Source organism: Piliocolobus tephrosceles, chromosome 13 (genome assembly GCF_002776525.5).
Source record: "Piliocolobus tephrosceles isolate RC106 chromosome 13, ASM277652v3, whole genome shotgun sequence".
NCBI lineage: Eukaryota > Metazoa > Chordata > Mammalia > Primates > Cercopithecidae > Piliocolobus > Piliocolobus tephrosceles.
Genome location: NC_045446.1, coordinates 107199081 through 107219624, shown reverse-complemented (window position 1 = coordinate 107219624; position 20544 = coordinate 107199081). Strand labels below are relative to the sequence as shown.

The 20544-nt window shown below is 54.8% G+C and overlaps 1 protein-coding gene across 3 annotated transcripts in view; it reads left to right on the top strand.

Moving 5' to 3' along the window:
• DSCAML1 (DS cell adhesion molecule like 1) overlaps nucleotides 1-20544 on the top strand; it is a 374167-nt gene that overhangs the window by 278959 nt on the left and 74664 nt on the right. For 2 of the 3 annotated variants that reach the window (XM_023208329.2, XM_031936684.1), the window contains exons 6-11: nucleotides 76-351; nucleotides 2750-3046; nucleotides 4742-5014; nucleotides 15717-15995; nucleotides 16409-16528; nucleotides 17433-17609. In XM_023208329.2, the coding sequence (XP_023064097.2) occupies nucleotides 76-351; nucleotides 2750-3046; nucleotides 4742-5014; nucleotides 15717-15995; nucleotides 16409-16528; nucleotides 17433-17609 (1422 nt within the window). Of the gene's footprint in view, nucleotides 1-75; nucleotides 352-2749; nucleotides 3138-4741; nucleotides 5015-15716; nucleotides 15996-16408; nucleotides 16529-17432; nucleotides 17610-20544 lie in introns of those variants that run through there. The other variant, XM_031936685.1, reaches the window with a different exon arrangement.

Here is a 20544-nt window from a genome sequence, read left to right as displayed (position 1 = left end):
CAGTTAGCCCTTTTTTTGTTCTTTCCCCCCCCCCCCCCCCACCGTTCTCCCTCACGTCTCCCTGGCCCGGCCCAGATCCCCTTCATGTGACCCTGACACCAAAGAAGCTGAAGACCGGCATTGGCAGCACGGTCATCCTCTCCTGTGCCCTGACGGGCTCCCCGGAGTTCACCATCCGCTGGTATCGCAACACGGAGCTGGTGCTGCCCGACGAGGCCATCTCCATCCGCGGGCTCAGCAACGAGACGCTGCTCATCACCTCGGCCCAGAAGAGCCATTCTGGGGCCTACCAGTGCTTCGCCACCCGCAAGGCCCAGACCGCCCAGGACTTTGCCATCATTGCACTCGAGGGTGAGCTGGGGCGCCAGGACATGGTGGGGCAGGTTAGGGCTGCCGAACTCATGCCCTCCCTCCTGCTGAGGTGGGAGCAATGCCAGGAGGCGTTACCCAGTGCTCACTACACACCAGGCCCATGCACCATCTCGCCCTAAGGGCCCTGTGTGGAGGTCCTTTTTTATAGTTAAATCTTTTTTATGTTTTTTTCTTTTTTGAGGCAGTGTCCCGCTCTCTCTCTCAGACTGGAGAACAGTGGTGCGATCACAGCCCACTGCCGCCTCAATCTCCCTGGCTGAAGCAGTCCTCCCACCTCAGCCTCCCAAGTAGCTGGGACTGTGGGCAGGGACCACCTTGCACCACACTAATGTCCAAGGTTATTCTGTTCACCTGGATAATTTTTTATGCATGTATGTATTTTTATTATTATTATTTATTTATCGTTATTCTTTTTTTGTAGAGACAGAGTCTCACTATGTTACTCAGGCTGGTTTTGAACTGGAGTGAAGTGATCCTCCCGCCTGGGCTGAGGCCTTTTTTTTTTTTTTTTTTAAGGATGTTACCCATTTTGCTCTTGAGGAAAATGCGGCTTTGGTCACTTGCCCGAGGTGACACAGCTCTGCCCAAGGGACAGAGCAGAGATTTGAGTTCAAGTCTCTTAACCATCATACTATACTGTCTCTGTCCTCAGAAATTACTAGAATTTCCGTATTAGAGGATTCTTCAGAGGCTGGAAGAGTGCCAGTAACCTCTGGACTTGCAATTCCTCTCCCTGCCTGAGACCTCTTCAAGGCAGGCTCTGTGTCTCACCAACATCTTGGGTTTTACCTGTTTGTTTCTCTCTCTCCTCCTTTAAAGCTGCCACCACCCAGGGTTCCTTACCCAGCACATCTGCGTATGGTTGTTCAGGTTGTTCACTGCACATGTTGCCCAGCCAAGAGGGTAGGTGAGGACTGAAATCCAGCCTGCACCTCATTTTCCAAGCCATGAGCCCTGGCACTAGGCTGTGTCCACACAGAGGAGGCACCACTTTCTCATTTGTACAAAGGTGCAGTGGGAGCTGGCAGAAACCCTGTCCTTACAAACAAGGTTAATGGTTTCCCACCTCCTCCTTCATTGCCACCAAAACAAACACAACACAATTCTGTTCCTTCCAGGGGTTTGTCATAACAAAGATGCCAGCCAAACCCAAGCAAGCCCCACAGGTTTGGGACCCTCCCCAGGTGTCCCCGTCACGGCCTGTGGGTCCACACTCCTTGAAGGTGTGAGGCACCCAGGAACCTAAGCCCTTACTCCTCACCCCGACCACACAAACATTTGTCTTCCTGTTTGTTTCTTGTTTCTGTTTCTTAGAGACGGGGTCTCATTGCTCTGTTGCCCAGGCTCGAGTGCAGTGATGAAATCATAGCTCACTGCGGCCTCAAACTCCTGAGCTCAAGCAATCCTCCCTGCCTCAGCTCCTGAGTAGCTGGGACTACAGGCATGTGCCACCACACCTGACTATTTTTTTTTTTTACATTTTTTTCTAGAGACATTGTCTCCCTACATTGCCCAGACTGGTATCAAACTCCTGGGTTCAAGCAATCCTCCCATCTCAGCCTCCCAGAGTGCTGAGATTACAGGCATAAGCAACCGTGCCTGGCCTACTTTTAAAGTACTTAATGCCTATTTTAATCCTTTTCAACGATCCTGTGCGGAAGGATGGCCAGGGTTAATAATTACATCCCCGTGTTCCACGTGAGAAAGCCAGGGCACAGAGGTTAATTGTCTTGTCCAAGGTTATTCTGTTAGCCAAGACTTACGCCCCGGCCAAGGCTCCTCACTGCCACTGCCTCTGTGCACTTTCAGCCTCAGACTTAAGGCCTTGGGCTAACAGGCCTATAGCACCACCACCCCCTCCGGAGGTCCCACGCAGAGGGAACTGGAATCAGACTCCACAGGGCCAGGAGGTTCCATATGTAGTTCTAAGCAGTTAATTTCTGAGCTTGTGTCTTTATTAATAGAGGAAGAGTTGAGAGGAACCAGCATTTATTAAGAAATTACAAAGCGCTGTGTGAAGCATCTGAAATGCATTAATTCATTTTATCCTCAGAATATCCATGAGGTGGGTATAAACATGATTGCTGTTATCCCCATCTTCCCTCCGTAAGAGACAAAGACTCAGAGAAGTTAAGCCACTTGCCCAAAGACCCAGAGCTAATAAGTGATTGAGGGAGGATGCAAACCCTACAGCCTAAATCCATGTACAGCAGTAACTGGCACCACTTGGGGCTGTGGATAGCAGAATTGATGTACACAAAAGTTCTTTTTTGCTCTTACGGCTGGTTTTTGCCTCCTCCCCTGCTGAGGTGGGCTGGCTGGGGGGACGATCTCTCCATGGCTTGGTGACCCTGAAGGGGGTCCTCTCCCCCTGCAGACGGCACGCCCCGCATCGTCTCGTCCTTCAGCGAGAAGGTGGTCAACCCCGGGGAGCAGTTCTCACTGATGTGTGCAGCCAAGGGCGCCCCACCCCCCACGGTCACCTGGGCCCTCGACGACGAGCCCATTGTGCGGGATGGCAGCCACCGCACCAACCAGTACACCATGTCGGACGGCACCACCATCAGCCACATGAACGTCACAGGCCCCCAGATCCGCGACGGGGGCGTGTACCGGTGCACCGCGCGGAACTCGGTGGGCAGTGCTGAATATCAGGCGCGAATAAACGTAAGAGGTGCCTGTCTACATTTAAATATCAGAATAGGTTTTTGAGTTCCTTTGCCATCTCTTTGGTTACCATTATTCTTGTGCTGATTAGTACTTATTATTAATCGTCATTTTGATTTTAGTAGAGGTCTCTCTCCCCTCCCTCGTCCCCTTTCCCTGCCCTCCTCAAGCGCCATCATCCATTCTTGTGTGCGTGTGTGTGTCTGGTACAGTTCACCCTCATTCACCCCCCCATTCCCCCTCCTCCTTCTTCCTCTCCAGAAATCCAACCTGCCCAGCCCCTCCTACCCTCTAGCCCATTCCTCCCCACCAAATATCTCTGGGGCCTAAGTATGCTAAACACCTGCTGGTATCTGCCAGCCCCACCAGGGCCTCGTAAGGGCAAGACAGGGCAGGGGCTGGGGACCAGGCTTGACCTTTAACATGGGTGCCCACCCAAGCTGTGCTCCCTGTGTCTTCCCACTGAGCCAGCCCCCGAAATGCTCCAGGAGGTGTGAGCAACCAGGAGCCAGGACATCATCTTCTCCCACAAGACTCACACTGTCAAGAGTAAGAGGCTGAGCCTGGCTGGGGCTGTCCCAAGGCAGGCAGCCTCCAAGAGTGGGGACAGGAGCCCTCAGGGGCAACGTCTCCACATCTCAGTTCTCCAAGTCACTGTGGTGAGAACACAGTCTCCTCTGAAGCTCTTTGTAGCCCCGTGGGGTCTGATTGGTCTTCATCTGACCCTACTGCTGACCCCTGACCCCAGGGCAGAGGAGCAGGGGGACAGCAGGAAGGGAAGGGGCACTGATCCAGGGGCACTCCTGGTTGCCATAGGGGTAGGAAAAGGAGCAAAGATGGAGTTTCATGTTAAATTTGCCTGTACCAGGCCTTGGATCCCCCACAGAAGTGCGGGTTTCCCATCTGGCCACCCTCCTGATCTCTCCTCTGAATTGCAAGGGAGACAGAGATGCAGGACCCTGGAAGATGTCCCAGTCGGGCCCCTCCTGTTCTAGATGGGGACCTGAAGCCCAGAGTGCACCCTGTACCCTGTGGAGCACTGTCTTGCTTGGTAGCCTCTGAACTCCCATTCCAACCCCTAGATTGCCGTCTGCCCAGCAGGCCCAGCCCAGGACACTCTCTCTCCCCAGCCAGCACTATCAGCACCCCTTTCACAGCTCCTTCCCAGGGGCCTACAATACACATTTACTTGTTGACCGAAAGTCATCAGGTGCTGGCGAGACCTTCCTGCAGTCTTTAAGTAGTTAAATTCCTTTTGGGTAAGAGATCAAAATAAGCAAGTCGAATGGAAACAACAAAATCTCTACCTTTCCACTTTAATCCCAAAATCTTAATCTCCCCATCACTGAGTAACTTGCCCTCCCAAAGCCCAGTCACTTCTTGGTGGGGCTGCAGCTTGGCCCTATCCCTGTCTCACTAGGGGAATGGCTCTTGTCCCAGGCGTGTATAGACTGCGTCTGTTTGCAACTCTCTGAAGCTAGTAACAGTGAGTCCTGGAGAGACTGTGGGCACCCCCCCAGTTCCAGCCCCTGTCTGTAGCTTTGTAAAAAGGCATCCCTGTGCCCCCACCAAATGTCCGCCCCCTGATAGTCTCAGGGGCCGAGTGCCTGAGAAGAGCAACGCAGGGTGGTGCCCGGCTGTCCCTGGCTGACGGCAGCACATGCCCCTCTCCTCCTCCTCCTCTCTCCTGACTCCTGCCCAGGTCCCCCCAGCATCCGGGCCATGCGGAACATCACAGCAGTCGCCGGGCGGGACACCCTTATCAACTGCAGGGTCATTGGCTATCCCTACTACTCCATCAAGTGGTACAAGGATGCCCTGCTGCTGCCGGACAACCACCGCCAGGTGGTGTTTGAGAACGGGACCCTCAAGCTGACTGACGTGCAGAAAGGCATGGACGAGGGGGAGTACCTGTGCAGCGTCCTCATCCAGCCCCAGCTCTCCATCAGCCAGAGCGTTCACGTGGCTGTCAAAGGTAGGCCCCCCTCACCAGCCAGGGCCCCTGCCCGCCTGACCACCCAGCATGCGTGGGCCCCTCGCCAGGTAGGACTCAGACAACAATAGGCAATCCTGAGCGAGAAAGGCCCCAGCTTGGCATTCAGAAAAAAGGGAGCAGGGCAGAAGACTGTGGGTGGACACAGGCCATGAGTTCCTCTACATCTGGGTTCCTCCTTGGGCTGCAGAACAAGACAGCATGCACCCCAGGTGCATGAGGGGGTCAATTACAGACAGAGGAGGCAGGCCACCTTCTGGGAGAGAGGCCAGGCCAGAGATGGGCTGCATGGGGCCTCTGCCCCCAGGAGCTCAACGGCCCACACAAGAGACCAGCAACAGGAGGCCAGGGTTGAGAGAGCACACTTGGAACCCTGACTCCCTGTGGGATACACAGTACACAGGCTGCTTCTACAGGACTGGGAACACCCTTCCACCTTCTAGTACTGCTTCAGGCCTGGAAAGTGCTGGGTAGTGCTTAAAAGCCTCCTCCCTCAGGCCAGACACAGTAGCTCACGCTTGTAATCCAGCACTTTGGGAGGCCGAGGCGGGCGGATCACGAGGTCAGGAGTTTGAGACCAGCCTGGCCAAGATGGTGAAACCCTGTCTCTACTAAAAATTCAAAAAATAGCCAGGCGTGGTGGCAGATGCCTGTAATCCCAGCTACCTGGGAGGCTGAGGCAGGAGAATTGCTTGAACCTGGCAGGTGGAGGTTGCAGTGAGCCGAGAGTGAGCCATTACACTCCAGCCTGGGCAACAAGAGTGAAACTCTGTGTCAAAAAAAAAAAAAAAACTTCCTCCCTCCTGGGCCTTTGACACCCACCTGGGTGAGGTCTGTATTTCATGCCAGGTACTGGGTAGCCACTCACGAAGTCTGTGGATCAAATGAATGAGTGAATATAAACGAGCAAATACATGAGCATGTAAGTCAATGATGTCTCTTTGGTTGTGGGGCTGTGAAGGTCTTTGAAGCCCCCAAATATATTCTTTGGGACTGACAGACCTGGAGACTGTCTGGATGGTGTGTGAGAGGAGGGTGGCCTGGTTGCTCTGGGGCCAGGCTGGGGAGGTGGATACCCCCAGGCTTGACTAAGGAGAAGCCAGTGAAAACCAGGCTGCAGGGATTGGGTACCGAGTCAGCCATGGCTATGATGGCTGAAGAGCTTATGTCTCTTTGTGAAGAGCCAGGGTGGGCTCAGGCCTGGGGAGGATATGCAGACAGGTTGTCCTCTGCAGCCGGAGGTTCCAGAAGCATGAAGACCTCAGCCTGGGGCTCTGCCTGGGAGGAAGGGAGGTCTGGGGGTCTCCAGCCACCATCCTGGGCTATCGCAGCAGGCTGCGATGGTTATGACGATCTGCCACTGTCACTGCGGCAGGCACACTGTGCACCTCTCACGGTGCTCCATGCTCCACGTGCACTGCTGTCTTCAACCCCACAGCTGCCCACTCAGCTAAGGCAGGTAACATTTCCTCCCCAGTTTTGGGGGCAGAAAGTGGAGGCATAGAAAAGTTAAGTAAGGCCGGGCGTAGTGGCTCATGCCTGTAATCCCAACGCTTTGGGAGGCTGAGGTGGGCAGATCACCTGAGGTCAGGAGTTTGAGTCTAGCCTGACCAATATGGAGAAACCCCGGTTCTACTAAAAATACAAAATTAGCAGAGTGTGGTGGCACATGCCTGTAATACCAGCTACTTGGGAGGCAGAGGCAGGAGAATCACTTGAACCTGGGAGGCGGAGGCTGCAGTGAGCTTAGATCGTGCCATTGCACTCCAACCTGGGCAACAAGAGTGAAACTCCATCTCAAAAAAAAAAGAAAGAAAAGTTAAGTAAATTGTCGTCTGGTGTCAGAATCTTTCCCAGGTCTGCATAACTCCAGAACCTGGGCTCCAACTGAGAATGGCCCTGAGCCAGGGAAAGGACAGGCTGGAGGGAGGACCGTTTGCTCCATGCGCTGCCTTAGGAATGAAGACATAGAGCTTCTGGGACTGCCAGGGAGGGTGTGGAAGAGACAAGAGTCCTTGAGAACTCTGAGGGCCCTGTCACCACGGGGCTTCCCTCTCCTGAACATCTGTGTCACCCCGGGGCAGTGGGGAGGGGAAGCTGGGGAGAACCCCCTCTGTATCCCCAAGGCAAGAGAGGGAGGGATAGCGTTGACCAGGGGAGGAAAGCTAGCAGGAGGCTCATGGAAGGAAGAAAAAGAGAAGAGGGGTCCAGGCCTGGTAAGGGGCCCTGGCAGCGGGTGGGGGGGGGGCCCTGGCAGCGGGGGAGAGCCCTGGGGATGCCCTGACTACTGCTTTGCCCAAGACTGGAAGCGACATGAAACAGACACACTGTCGGCAGCAAGAGGGACGCATGGGAAGAGGAAGCATTTGTGGGGGACCCTCGAGCATGTGATAACACTGGGCATCCGGTGGAAGGGCCTGGTGGCCCCCGGAATTACTGAACAGTGGCAGTGGAAGGCTGGGTGGGGACTTCTCCCCGAGCTCCTGCCATCAGTGCACAGGAGCGGAGTCACACGCCTCTCGTGTGCCCAACACCCATCACAGTGCCAGACAATGTGTGCTTTGAACTGAAACTGAGACATTAGGCTGAGCTGGAGTGACTTACTAGGAAACCTCACTTTGAGCCCAGGAAAGTGGGCTCTCTTTTTGTTGTTGTTGTTGTTGTTGTTTTTCTTTTTTTTTTTTTTTTGAAACGGAGTCTTGCTCCGTCACCCAGATTGGAGTGCAGTGGCGTGATCTCGGCTCACTACAACCTCCTCCTCCTGGGTTCAAGCAATTCTCCTGTGTCAGGCTTCTGAGTAGCTGGGGCTACAGGCCCATGCCACCACACCCAGCTAATTTTTGTATTTTTAATAGAGATGGGGTTTCCCCATATTGGTCAGGCTGGTCTCGGACTCCTGACCTCAGATAATCTACCCACCTTGGCCCCCCAAAGTGCTGGGATTACAGGCGTGAGCCACCACTGCTCCCGGCTAAAAGTGGACTCTCAAAGTCTAGTTTGAGGACTTACTAGGAAACCTCACTGTGGCCATCTGAGGCCTGGGAGGACAGAGAAGAGCCTCACAGCCAAACACCCGTTTCCCTGCTGTTGCATGGGAGCCACGTGGAATCCTGGCCACTTTCTCTGCCCAGCCCAGGGGCCTTGCCATGCCACCAGCGACCTCACAACCCCCAGGCCACATCCCCCCTCCCCGACATCTGGGACAAATCAGCTTAGTGGCTGTGTACACAGCTCAGCCTCCCTCCTTTAAGCAGCATCACGGGGCCGGGCTGCCTGTATCCATTTCCCCTACAAGCAGTGGACCGAGAGTTTACAGTGTAAACATCACATATTAAAACATCTAACCTTTGCTCCGCTCCCTTCGCCCGCCCTCACTGGCGAGCATTTGGTCGGGTTTGTTGGCTTAAAAAAAAATAATAACAGGGCTGCAGCGGGCCTCAGAGGACTCGGAACATCCTGAAAGCTGCTTCTGTTCATCAATTATTCAGCCCCATTCAGGGAGTGATCAGTCCTAATGAATTGAATCTGATGCATTCCGTCTCAGCGACTCGCTGGGCCTGTTGTGATGGTGCTGAGCGACAGTGTCTCTGCAGCCCAGGGAGAGGGAGGGAAGGCGGGGACGGGGGCGGGGGCGGGAGAGGGGTGTGTGTGTGTGTGTGTGTGTGTGTGTGTGTGTGTGTGATCCTAGAGGACAGAGTCCATGCCCTGGCTACGTGTGAATCCCCAGCACCCAGCATAAGCTGTGCATAGCAGGCATATGTGTATGTGTGTGTGTACACACGCTTGTATGCACACCTTCCCCCTTCCCCACCCTCAGGGTCTGAAAAATCCCAGAAATCCAGCCCTGAGAGGGGTGTAGTCACCTGTTTTCTCTCTAGACCAAGCAGCAGCATTGGTGTGAGGAGCTCTGGGACATGTCCCCACCACTCCAAAAGCTCGGGCCCCCTCATCCCCATTCTTTCCCTGACTCCCTCTCCCACCTCATTGGAATGCACTTTTGCAGAAGAACCATCAGAGCTGATTATGATCACACTGCTTGATTAGCGGATGCGCTGTTCCAAGAACGACCCGAGGAGGGAGGTGGAGGAGGTGCCCGTGGGCATGGCAGGGGCCCTGACTTGCATGGGGAGAAGGGTAGGGGCCTGGGGGCAGCTCTCCAGACCCCACTGCTGCTGCCCGACTAGGAAGGGCATCCCACCCACGATTCAGAGCAGACAGCTAGAAAGTAGAAAAGGGCAAGTCAGGGGCAGGGACGGGGGGACAGAGCACCGGAAATGTGAGATAAAATTGGAAGTCTCCCACCCCAGCTCTCTGTGAGGGCAAGGGTCAGCGGGCAGGGTGGGGCTGAAACCCAAGCTGCTCCATGAGCTGGAAAAACAACTGCTGACTCCATTCCTTCTGGGACTGCTTGTCTTCTAACGAATTTTTCAAACACTAAGCTAAGAACAGGAGCACATACTCAACATGCATGCACATGTGTGCAGAGACCTGTGTGTGAGCACTCGTGCGTGTACACCCTAGTACGTATTGCATGCACGTGCAGCAAATTAACACATTAGCCCATTCACACTTGAGCACACACACACATACATGCACGCCAGCAGTTACACATACACAAGTGTGTTGACTACCAGGGCCCTCCCGTAAGGCAACATTCCTGAGCCCAAAAGGTGGTTGCAGGTGGTACTATATGAAATATTGCCCAAGGGAGTCTGCTGTGGCCCAGCAAAGTGGGAGGAGCAGGGAGGAGAGAGGGTGGAGGGTGCTTTCGGGGCTGTGTGTGCCTTGACACATGTGACACTGGCTGGCAGAGGAGAGCCAGGCTGCAGGGGAGGCGGGTATTTGTCTCTGGTCATCCAGAGAGATCCTTGGCAGGATGCTAAAAGGAGAGCACACAGACCAAACCTAGATGTGGTGACTTTAGGGCCCCCTGTAGCTGAAAAATAATGTAGCACAAAAGCATCTCTGGGCCTGCAGGCTGAATGTTTAATTAACTAGGAAGGCAGGGCTACAACTGGGGCCCCTTGGCATTGGCTCCGTGAAGAAACATCTCCATTCCTACATCTGAGCCTCTGAGGGCTTCTTGAGCCGAAACAAGGCCAAGAGGGGCTTTCTGCCCAGGCTGAGCAGGACCAGGACAGGGAGGTGGTGCCAGGCTCCTGTGGAGGACAAGTGGAAGAGGGACACACCCACCCACGCACAAACACCCTCTCTCCCAAACGCCCACGTTCCCTCCCTCCCTTCCTCGTTTTTCCCTAGCGGCTCAACGCTGAGCTTCAGCACTGCTCCATCCAGCCTCTGCCGTATGCCTGGGAGCATGTGCCGGAGACCCTCCCCCACCCTTACGAGTGGGTCCGGGGTTTCTATGATCATAAGCTTAAGGGAGAGTCAGCCACGTGGCCAAGTGCCTGCTACTGGTGAAGGTGGAGGTTTGGAAGGAACCTCACTGGGATCCACAGGAAAGGGGCACAACAGGCTCCCTAGGAGGAGATGGCCTGCATGCCATTTGGGAGAGGAACACCGAGAAAGCTGCTACCAACAACCTTATTTCCTCAGCCAAGGGAGCCAGTAACAAAGGAGCAAGCAGTCTCCCGTGGGACAGACAGGGCTCGTGACGATGGTAGTGGTGATGAGGATAATGACCACGAATGTCATTCGTTCAGTGACATCTACTGTGCCTCCACTAGATTCCAGGCACTATTTTAGGTTCTATGATTACAGCCATGCTCAAAATAGACAAAAATCCCTGCCATCAGGGAGTTTACATTTTAGTGAGGAAAGGGATCCTATGGCAAATACCCCAGAGATTTCTCCTGTCAAACAGGAGAGAGGCTGAGAGTGCCAAGGGGAGGGAGGTGTGCAAAGTCCAGTAAGGTGATCCGGGAAGGGCTTCCTGAGAAGAGAGGGTTGTGTAAAAAACTTAAGTCAGTTGTCGTTATTCCTAAAATATGGGACTTGTTTTAACTAGAAAATCAGTGTCTGACTTTAGAGATTAGTTGGTCCAACCGCTCCATTTTGCAGATGAGAAAACTGAGGTAAGACAGGATGCTGATGAGGAGGTGCCTTGCCCACAGTCACTTGAATGGGTAGCAGAGTCCAGAACTGGGCGTTTTGGGTTCCAGGCATGGCTAGTGCCCCATCTCCATGCTGCAAGGGCAGAGAAGCCCCGACTTCCCACGGCGCGCACTCTGCTAGCAGGTGCAGTAAATAAAAGGCTCCATCTCAGAGAGAGATGATGAGAGACACCATAAAATGTTTATGAACTGGGCTGGTGGTCAGCACGCCTTCCTCTGTGCGGCACTCCCAAACAAGTGGCCATAAAAGCTTTATGGTGACTGGACACCGAATGGCCTGCCTCAACCACTGTGTCTTCTCAGCCACTCAGGCCTCTGCCTCCTCGCCATTGCAGCACCTTGCTAAAGATGACTGTGGCCAGAGCAGGGCTTCTGGAGAGAAAGCCCCAGGTTGTGAGGCATTCATGCCCCCTACATCCAGCTGCCTGCTAGGGGACACGCTGGGACTCGGGGGCAGATCTATAGGCTGGACTCCACAGTAAAGAGGGCCCAGGTCATAACCGGGGTGCAGGTGGTCAGACCCCACCTCCAGGAGGATGGCTTTCCCAGAGGTGGAAATGTCCAGGCACACATGTGGCTACTAGCCCTGAGCACTGGAGAGGGCGCCACTGACTCACAGGTCAGAAGGCAGCCCCATTTGGACAGCCTATACATATGGGGAGGAGTACATATGTACATATATGGAGGAGTCCTCACTCTCTGCTTTGGAAACCGCACTCACAGCACTCCTAGTACTGAATGAGCTGGTGGAGGAGCCAGGATCCCTGGGCTTTCTTCCCCCTCCAGGCTGCCCGGTGTGTGTGTTGACCGGATGTGAGTGACTAGCCTGGAGCACCAGCCATGCATCACACCTGCCCATCCCCCAGAAGCAGGGGTGAAGGGGAGCGAGGAGCCTGCCTTGGGCCTCTGGGAGGTCATCTGGTCATCTGCCTCCCCACAGCCCTCTGAGAGCACGGGGCCAGCACAGCTGCATGTCTAACTCCCAGGACCGATGTTGGCTACTTCTTCAGTGGCCTCTCTGAGCTGTTGATGTTATTCAGAAGACCAGAAAGAATGACAGCCCCTTGGCTCAGCCTCCTCTGTCTCCTTCACCCCATCTATTGTTTGAAAGCATGTGTGTCCTCTAACTCTCAGCTCAAATTCTACTCCTCCATGAAGCTGCAGTCACCCCCCAGATGACATCGCCCTCTGCTTGAGCTCAGCATCTGCATATCCAGGCGGTCCTTGTCCAGTCATCTTTGGGGAAGTATCTTGCCTTCCCTAGTAAATGAGAAGCTCCCCGAGGCTCTCTCTGTAGCTGAAGTGTGTTTCTACTTTCCCCAGCCCACACGGAGCATAATGCCTTCACAGAGCAGCATTTCATAAATATTAGATGAATTAGTTAATTAATGAATTAACCTGCCTTAGTAACTTGCTCCATTATCTAAATTCCTCCTTACTGAGAGAGACAGTCTTCTCCTTGCCTGAACTAAACCTTCTCACCTGATTTCACCGTCTCTATCCACTGGCTGTGGCCTCGATGGAAACGTGGTGTTCTGGCCGTCTGTACCCGGGCTTGGCCCTCCAGACTCCACAGCCCCTTAGCTTTCTCTCAGCTCTGCAGAACCTTGTCCCACATTGCTTTGCCCACACATCCTGTTCTCCAGCCCCTCGTCACTGCCTCCACCCTCCCCTTGCTCATGTTCAAGCATACACAGAGCTCTCAAATCACAGCAGCTTGTTTGGTGCTGTGACAGCAAGGGCCTGGCCCCTAGGAGGGACCAAGGGACCAAGGTTCCAGAACCCCAAAGCATCTCGAGGAGCAGCACAGAGCTCCCTCTTATTCTGGCTGAGCCCCCAGCCTGTGCTTGCCACATCCTCCGCCCCCTCGCAGGTGAACTTCTGAGGTCACCCTAGGAAATGATATTCAGACACATGTTCGTTCATTTCCTCACCCGATAAGCATTCATTGGGCACCTACCATTTGCTGGATGAATAAGTCCTAGTTATATAAGCACTTATACAGGGAGTTACCCCAGGGAGGGGCAATGCAGTTACCCTGACGGCCATGTGATACGTGCCCTAATCCAGGTGTGGACCGAAGTCTGCAGGGCTGTGTGGAAGGAAGGTGGGCTTCACAGAAGAGGTAGCATTTGAGCAGGATCTGAAAGGATAAAGGGGAGTTTCCCAGGGGAGTTTCCCAGGAGGCCTTTGTGAGCAGGAGGACTTGGCCAGAACTGGTTCTTCTAGGCCCAAGGAAACAAACTGGGCAGCACATCTGGGTCTCTGCTACAATCCATCAGAAAGCCCAAGGGAGCTGGGAGGCCTCGATCTGACCTAGGCACACACACAGACTAGGAGGGCGGTCAGCAGAGGCCCAACAAGAGAAATCTCGGGGAGGTCTCAGGAATGGGCATTGGGCCACTGCTAGAGTCAGGACCCAAGAGAAATCTATCTGAAGATGTCTAAGGCCCAATAAACCACTCAGAACACTGGGGGCAGAGTCCTAATCCAGGAAAAGAGGCAGCCAGAGACTGGGATGAGGTGGTCCGGGCCATGACCAGAACCCCGGAAAAGCTGGCTGGGATTTAGGTTCCAGGTGGATCTGGAATAAGATGGATCAAAGCCAGCTGGTAGGTGAGGAGCCCATGTACTGGGGGATGAGAAGGACAGACGCCCAGTGGTGCTCGCCCAGGCAGGCTGAGGTGTGGGGTTGTGGCATTCACGGCGTGCTGGTGGGAGCACAGGCTGGAGTGAGCGCGAGGTGGAAGATGACATTGGAAGGGTCAGCTGAGGGCCCTACTGAGGGTCACAGAGGCCACAACCCTCCTAAATATCACTTCCTCTGGACCTACAGCTCCTGATCAAGAACTCTCCCAGGATCCAAAGGGCTGCCTGGGTTTTTCTGTGTCCACACCTGGCTGCTCCCTGCAGGCAGCTCCCTTCCGAGCCCTGAAAGTGCAGGGGTGCCCTGAGGGCAGAGGGCCATGCATCTGATGCCATCCATCCTTCCCCCGAGAGCCCATCCCCCACTGTGGCCACTCTAGATGGGCCCAGGGTGGAGAGTAGCAGGCTTCCAGGGAGGGGTGGGGCTGGTGCCTGGGAGAAAGCTAGAGGACTGTGCGGCCTTGTAATTTAATTATTCGACTGCAGAAAGGAGATCTCATCTATTGGGTGCTCATCCTTGTTAAGCTAATTGTCTAGCTCCTTCACTCTCTTGTCCCCCACTTGCTGGGGAAGTCGCTGCAGCCTAATTGAGTTATCATAAAGATAATGGCTGATGCTCTAGCCGGAGCCGAGAAAGGAGGATCCATCTCACATCGACTCAGGCTCCAGACAGGCCCCCAAGGGGCTAAGACATAGGCAGTGTTGGCAGGGGGGTGCAGGCTGCATTTCTAGCAGGAGGAAGGCTGGGTGGATGGTGCTTTGCCCAGAAGCATCTAACCAACTGGTTGTCCTGCAGAAGACAGGGCTTCCTCTCTGCTCTTTCCTGCCACCCAAGGAAGCTCTCCTACAAGACAAAAAGATCTCTGGACCTGGTGTGGTGGCTCTTGCCTGTCAACCCAGCACTTGAGGATGTTGAGGTGGGAGGATCACTTGAGACCAGAAGTTTGAGGCCAGCCTGGTCAACATAATGACACCTGTCTCTTAAAAAAAAATAAAAATAAAAATTAGCCAGACACAGTGGTGTGTACCTGCGTTCCCATCTACTTGAGAGGCTGAGATGGGAGCCCAGGAGGTTGAGGCTGCAGTCAGCCATGTTCATGCCACCATACTCCCGCCTGGGTGACAGAGCAAGACCTTATCTCAAAAAAAAAAAAAAAAAAAAGTGATCTCTTACCTCTTGTCTGGGCATGTCTGGGGCTTTCTCAGAGAGGCAACCAAGCCACACGGTGATGAGACGTGGACTTGGAGAGCAGACCAGGTTTTAAATCCCATGGGTATATCTTATGACCAGGGCAACCTAGGGCAGTTTCTTTTCTGCTCTGAACCTGAGTTTTCTCATCTGTAAAATGGGGACATTATTGGTAGGAGAATCCGGTGAGATCATGTGTATAAAGCAACTGCACAGTGATGTGAGCTTCCACTCGCCTGTCCTAACACTCGATGACAATAGAGAGGGGTGAGGTGGCTAAGGACCCTGTGGAAGACCCAGAGTTCAGTGCTCTGGCTTCAGATGAGCAGCCGTACGACATGCATGGGGGACAGTCCCAGCACTGCGCTTCCTCTCTTGCCACCGGGCACCTCGCCTGTATCCCAGGCCCTCAGAGAGCTGTGAGCTGCATCACTGGGATGAGAAGGTGGGTACAGGGGTGCCGAGGAGCAGCAAGGAAGCTGGAGGGAAAGGTGAGCAGAGGTCAGCAGGCATGAATCAAATTCCAGGACACATGGGAAAGTCAAAGCGAATCCAGGCCAGCCAAGGCCCTGAACAGAGACAGTGGGTCCCAGCCTGGGCAGGCAGAGGGACAGGAGCCAGGCCCCATTAGGAGACCCTGCATGTAGGAGAACGAGGCCCCAGTTCCCCAGGGGATCTCTGTTCAAGGCCCAACCCAGAGCGCCAGGTAAGGCAGCGTTGCCGGCCAGGCGAGGGCGCACAGGGTCCCGACGGCAGCACCCCCTTGCCTTCCCAGTGCCCCCTCTGATCCAGCCCTTTGAGTTCCCACCCGCCTCCATCGGCCAGCTGCTCTACATTCCCTGTGTGGTGTCCTCGGGGGACATGCCCATCCGCATCACCTGGAGGAAGGACGGACAGGTGATCATCTCAGGCTCGGGCGTGACCATCGAGAGCAAGGAATTCATGAGCTCCCTGCAGATCTCTAGCGTCTCCCTCAAGCATAATGGCAACTACACATGCATCGCCAGCAACGCAGCCGCCACCGTGAGCCGGGAGCGCCAGCTCATCGTGCGTGGTAAGCAGGGACAGGCCAGCCTCGGGGGAGGGAGGAGCCAGCTCTGCCTGCTGCTACTGCAGTCTCTAGATTTCCAGTTCCAATCACAGGCTTATGGAAGGTGGGCTCCAGCAGGGCCCTTCAAGATGATCTTGGAGCCTAAACCTCTGATTTTCCAGGGCAGGAAACCAAGCCCTGAGCAGAGAGACACTTGCTCAGTTAGTCAGTGGCAAAGGCAGGATCGGAACTCAGAACTCCCAACTCCCTACCCAGTACTCGACAAAAGATCTCAGCATCTCGGGTTTCAGAAGCTGCCTGCTTCCAACTTTATAATGGCCCAGGCAGGGCTGACCTCAAACAGAAGGTGCTCCAAGCCCTAGGAGACCCATCAGAGACTGAAATGGTCTGTTTCCCTACCTTCCCTCTTTCTGCAGTGCCCCCTCGATTTGTGGTGCAACCCAACAACCAGGACGGCATCTACGGCAAAGCTGGTGTGCTCAACTGCTCGGTGGACGGCTACCCCCCGCCCAAGGTCATGTGGAAGCATGCCAAGGGTAAGCCCCTGGCCCAGCCAGAATCTCCAAGAAGGGCAGGGATGGGGAAAGGAGGATGCTCTGATGGGATTTGAACCTGTTCCCTGTAGGCAACTCCTAGCCCTGGGTGGGAGTCCTTGGGTCTGCACCCCAGCGGACCCCAGGCTACACCTCACCCGGAGTCATCCTCAGCCACCCCCGGGGGTCTGTGGACCGGGAACAGCCATCATGCTGACTCCCTATTTCCTCTTGTCCCCCAGGACGTGACCTCTCCTCTCCTGCCTCCGCCCCAGAACTCAGTGTACACCTGCTTTCCCTACCCAACCCTGCCCTGGGGCCCCAGACCTGGAAGCCCCTGCTTCTCACCAGTCAGCCTTTTCTGGGGTCAGGGTCCTTCTTGGAGCCCAATTTCATCCCAAGGATGCCTTCGCTTTCTGACTAAGGCCCAATCCTAAACTGTATTCGTGACTGACACTGGGGAATGGAGGGGCAGGGGGTGCCCACAGGCCCCCTTGGAGGATGCTGGCCTCTCTCCCAGGCCTGGTTGCCTAAGACCAGACAACTGCCATTCAAAGACTCAATCTTCTCTCCACCTGCAGCCAACTGGCCCAAAGACAGCTCTTTCTTCCTCTCCAAGGAATTCACCCCAAAGAAGCTCCATGCCAGTGTCAAAGTGGGCATTGAGCTGAGGCTCCCAACCCAGTCTCCTTGAATCAGAGCTGGGGCAAGGCCCATCTTCTGGGAGCGGGGGAATCTTTCCTGTTGTCCGCCAGGAGCTGTGTGGCCTCAGCACTTTGGGGATGGTTCAGCTCTGCTACAAAACAGCCCTCGATCTGCAAGAGCGAGGTGTCAGGGCCATTCCTGGGACACTCTCAGCTTATGTCCCAGTACAGACCCAGCCCTTCTAACAACTGCCTCCTTCCAGGGAGCGGGAACCCCCAGCAGTACCACCCTGTGCCCCTCACTGGCCGCATCCAGATCCTGCCCAACAGCTCGCTGCTGATCCGCCACGTCCTAGAAGAGGACATCGGCTACTACCTCTGCCAGGCCAGCAACGGCGTAGGCACCGACATCAGCAAGTCCATGTTCCTCACAGTCAAGAGTGAGTCCTGCCCCCGCACAGACCCCCAGCACCCCCAAATCACAGTCAAGCCCCGGCTCTGCACTCTCCCTGCCTACTCTCTTGGTCTCCACTGTTTTATCTATAAAGGGAAGGAAGGAAGGCTTCCCAGTCAGAGGGGGGCTTGGGACCCTCAGAGGGGGAATTAAAAGGCACTGTCATCTAAAACAGGGGCCTCACCCTGAAAGGCCCCAACTCACCCCCACCCTGGTCATAATAAGCTCGTGATTTGCTCTGCTGCAATATCATGTGGCATCCTATTTACTTTGGTCTGTAGATTGGCGATTCAATCTGAATAATCCTAGCAAACCATTTATTTTTGCTGGTTAATATACACTTGCTTGTGTACAACCTGTTTGTGGCTTGGAAAGGAAAATACCATATACTCAATGTAGAAGAAGGGCCTATGGGTCAGAAAACCTGGGTTCCAATTCCAGATCAGCCTGATGAGCTGAGTGACCTTGGGAGAGTCAGTTCCCCTCTCTGGGCTCCAGTTTCCTCACCTGTGCGAGGGTTCTCTTCCCAGCCCGCTGATCTCACAAAATTGCTGTGAGTTCTGTAGGAACTGATCATGGAAAGAGGAAGCTGCTTGGAAAAGCCCAAGGACCAATGCAGCTCATTACAACTCGGTGCTGTACCCACGGCTTCTAAATCCCCCCACCCAGAGCAGGCCTCAACGGCCTTAGAATGACACTGCTTATTTGCTATCCCAGGATGTTCTGAAGTCTCATACAGACATCCTTACTGGGTGAGCTTCTTCCTTTCCACTGCAGGGGTCTGTATAATGGGTCCCTGGGAATCACATCAGAAGGGCCATGTCCATCTGGCCCCATGTCAAGACATGGCTATAAGGGCCTGAGTGTTACTGTCTGACCCGGCCAAGTATGAATCTGGGAGCCAGGACTTAATGCCTTGGGACTTTGATGAGCATACTTGGCCTTGTGCTACTTCATTTTCCTGATCTACACTATGGACAGGGGGCAGGGCTCGTAATAGGGCCTTACCTGTTACGTTTCATGTCAAGAGCGAGTCAGATGGTGTAAGTGAAGCAACCAGTATGGTAAGTGCCCGGCAAAGATTTCATGGCTTGGCCAGCTTTGTTATTCGTAGCGGCAGTCCCTCCAGGGTGTGGGCGGGAAAGCCTGCTGACGGCAGAGCCCCGCGTGTGGTCTGCCCAGCCTCTCCCCAGAGTGCCCGCCTTTAAGAATCATAGCTTCTTTAGCACTTGCCAAAGCCTGCGTTCAGCTCAGCACAAGACAGGGAAGCCCCAGCGATCGATCGATGCTCAGGGAGCTCCGAGCCGGAATCCCCGCCCTGGGGAGCCGCTTCCCTCACACTATCAAAAAGCACTTTGTCCTTAATAAAACCAGGCAATCAATCTACATCCCTGAGCTTGGGAGAGCTTGGCTAATTCTGGCTGCGCGAGGCGGGGGAAGAGGAGGCACCTCTGCAACCCTCCTCATCTTCCAAACTCAGATGCTTTTTCGCTGTTGTTGTTCTTTGCCTTTTTCTTCAAGTTGGGGGATTCCACTGAGCTGCCAGCTCTGTGGCAGGTGGTTGCTCCATGGAGACGCAGGGGTCGCGGGTGCCGGAGGACACAGTGGTCAGGAGCTGGGCTGTGTGAGGAGACCCCGCGTGCCTCAGGCGGTCGCTGATGCCCTGTGCTCCCGAGCGAACCACCTCCCCTGGCGGGCCTGGACTTTTTCTATACTGTCCTCACTTTGCAACCCAGCAGCAGCTGCAAAGCGCTCTGAGAAGTTCAGAAGGAGCATATTTGGTAAATCCAGGGCCACCTCCTGAACATATGCTGCACAAAACCTCACGCACCAGACACGCGCTGGGGCTCACCTATGGGGCCCTGTCTTCCCAAGGGAATGGCAGGAGTTTCCTACTATGCCAGTCACCGCTGGGCAGAACCTGGACCTGCCTTCCTCCTTCCTTTCCTCCCCCATGTCCTCATCTGCAGGCCTTGGTGGGCTCCCTCACTTCTCTCCCGGTAGGGCCGGTGACACACCTCTCTTACAGCTGCTGTCTCTCCACCTCTAGGGGTCATGTCATCCCACTCAGGGCACCTCCGATCACCCGCAGCACCTCTCAGCACCCACTCATGGCTCCTGCGAGGCCCTCAGATGGGCTGCTCTCCAGCCTCACCACGCACACATTCCCTCTGATACATCCTCCGTTTCTCACACCCTTCCTGTCACAAATTACCCTTCCCATTCCGGCGCCACTCTCCCCAGTGACCTGCCCCAGCCATCCTAGAGGCCCTCATGCCACCCAGAATCCAGCAGGAGGGGAAGAGGCAGGGCCGAGCACATTGGAGGCTGCAGGGAGGGCAGCGGTCATGGAGGCTGCCAGGGTCAGGGCCCCTGTCTGGGGTTGGAGGGGCTGACTGTCTTTGTGTAGCAGCCTGCATGATTCTGCGCTGTATCTGGCTGCCAGAGGACGCTCCTGGGACAATGCAACACTGTCAGGGGGGTGGAAGTGGGCACTGGGTGGACCGCTGGCGTGCCTGGCCTTCTTTGGAACACTTGTTCTGCCTCCTGCTGCTTTGAGGCAGGTGCCTGTTCCAAGTAACCCGCCCCAGCTACTGCCCTGCACAGCCTCTCTCCTTGCCTGCTCTTTTCTTTCCCTCCTTTCCTTTTCCTCAACCTGATAGCAGTTCTCCCACTCCCCCATTCTGATTTCAGTTTAAAGGACCCAGGTAGGTAGAACCTTCAGGACCCGGTCACCCATGCCCTCAGCAGGGGAAACCACTCCTCGTCATCCCTCAGTCCATCTCAAACGCCCATACCATCGCCCACTTGCAGAGCCAGCCACAGAAAGATCTACCATTTGCAAAGCCAATTTCAAGGTTTGCCTCAATGCCCCTAACACACTCGGGAAAGTTTTGACCCAAAATAACTTTACCGTTCCA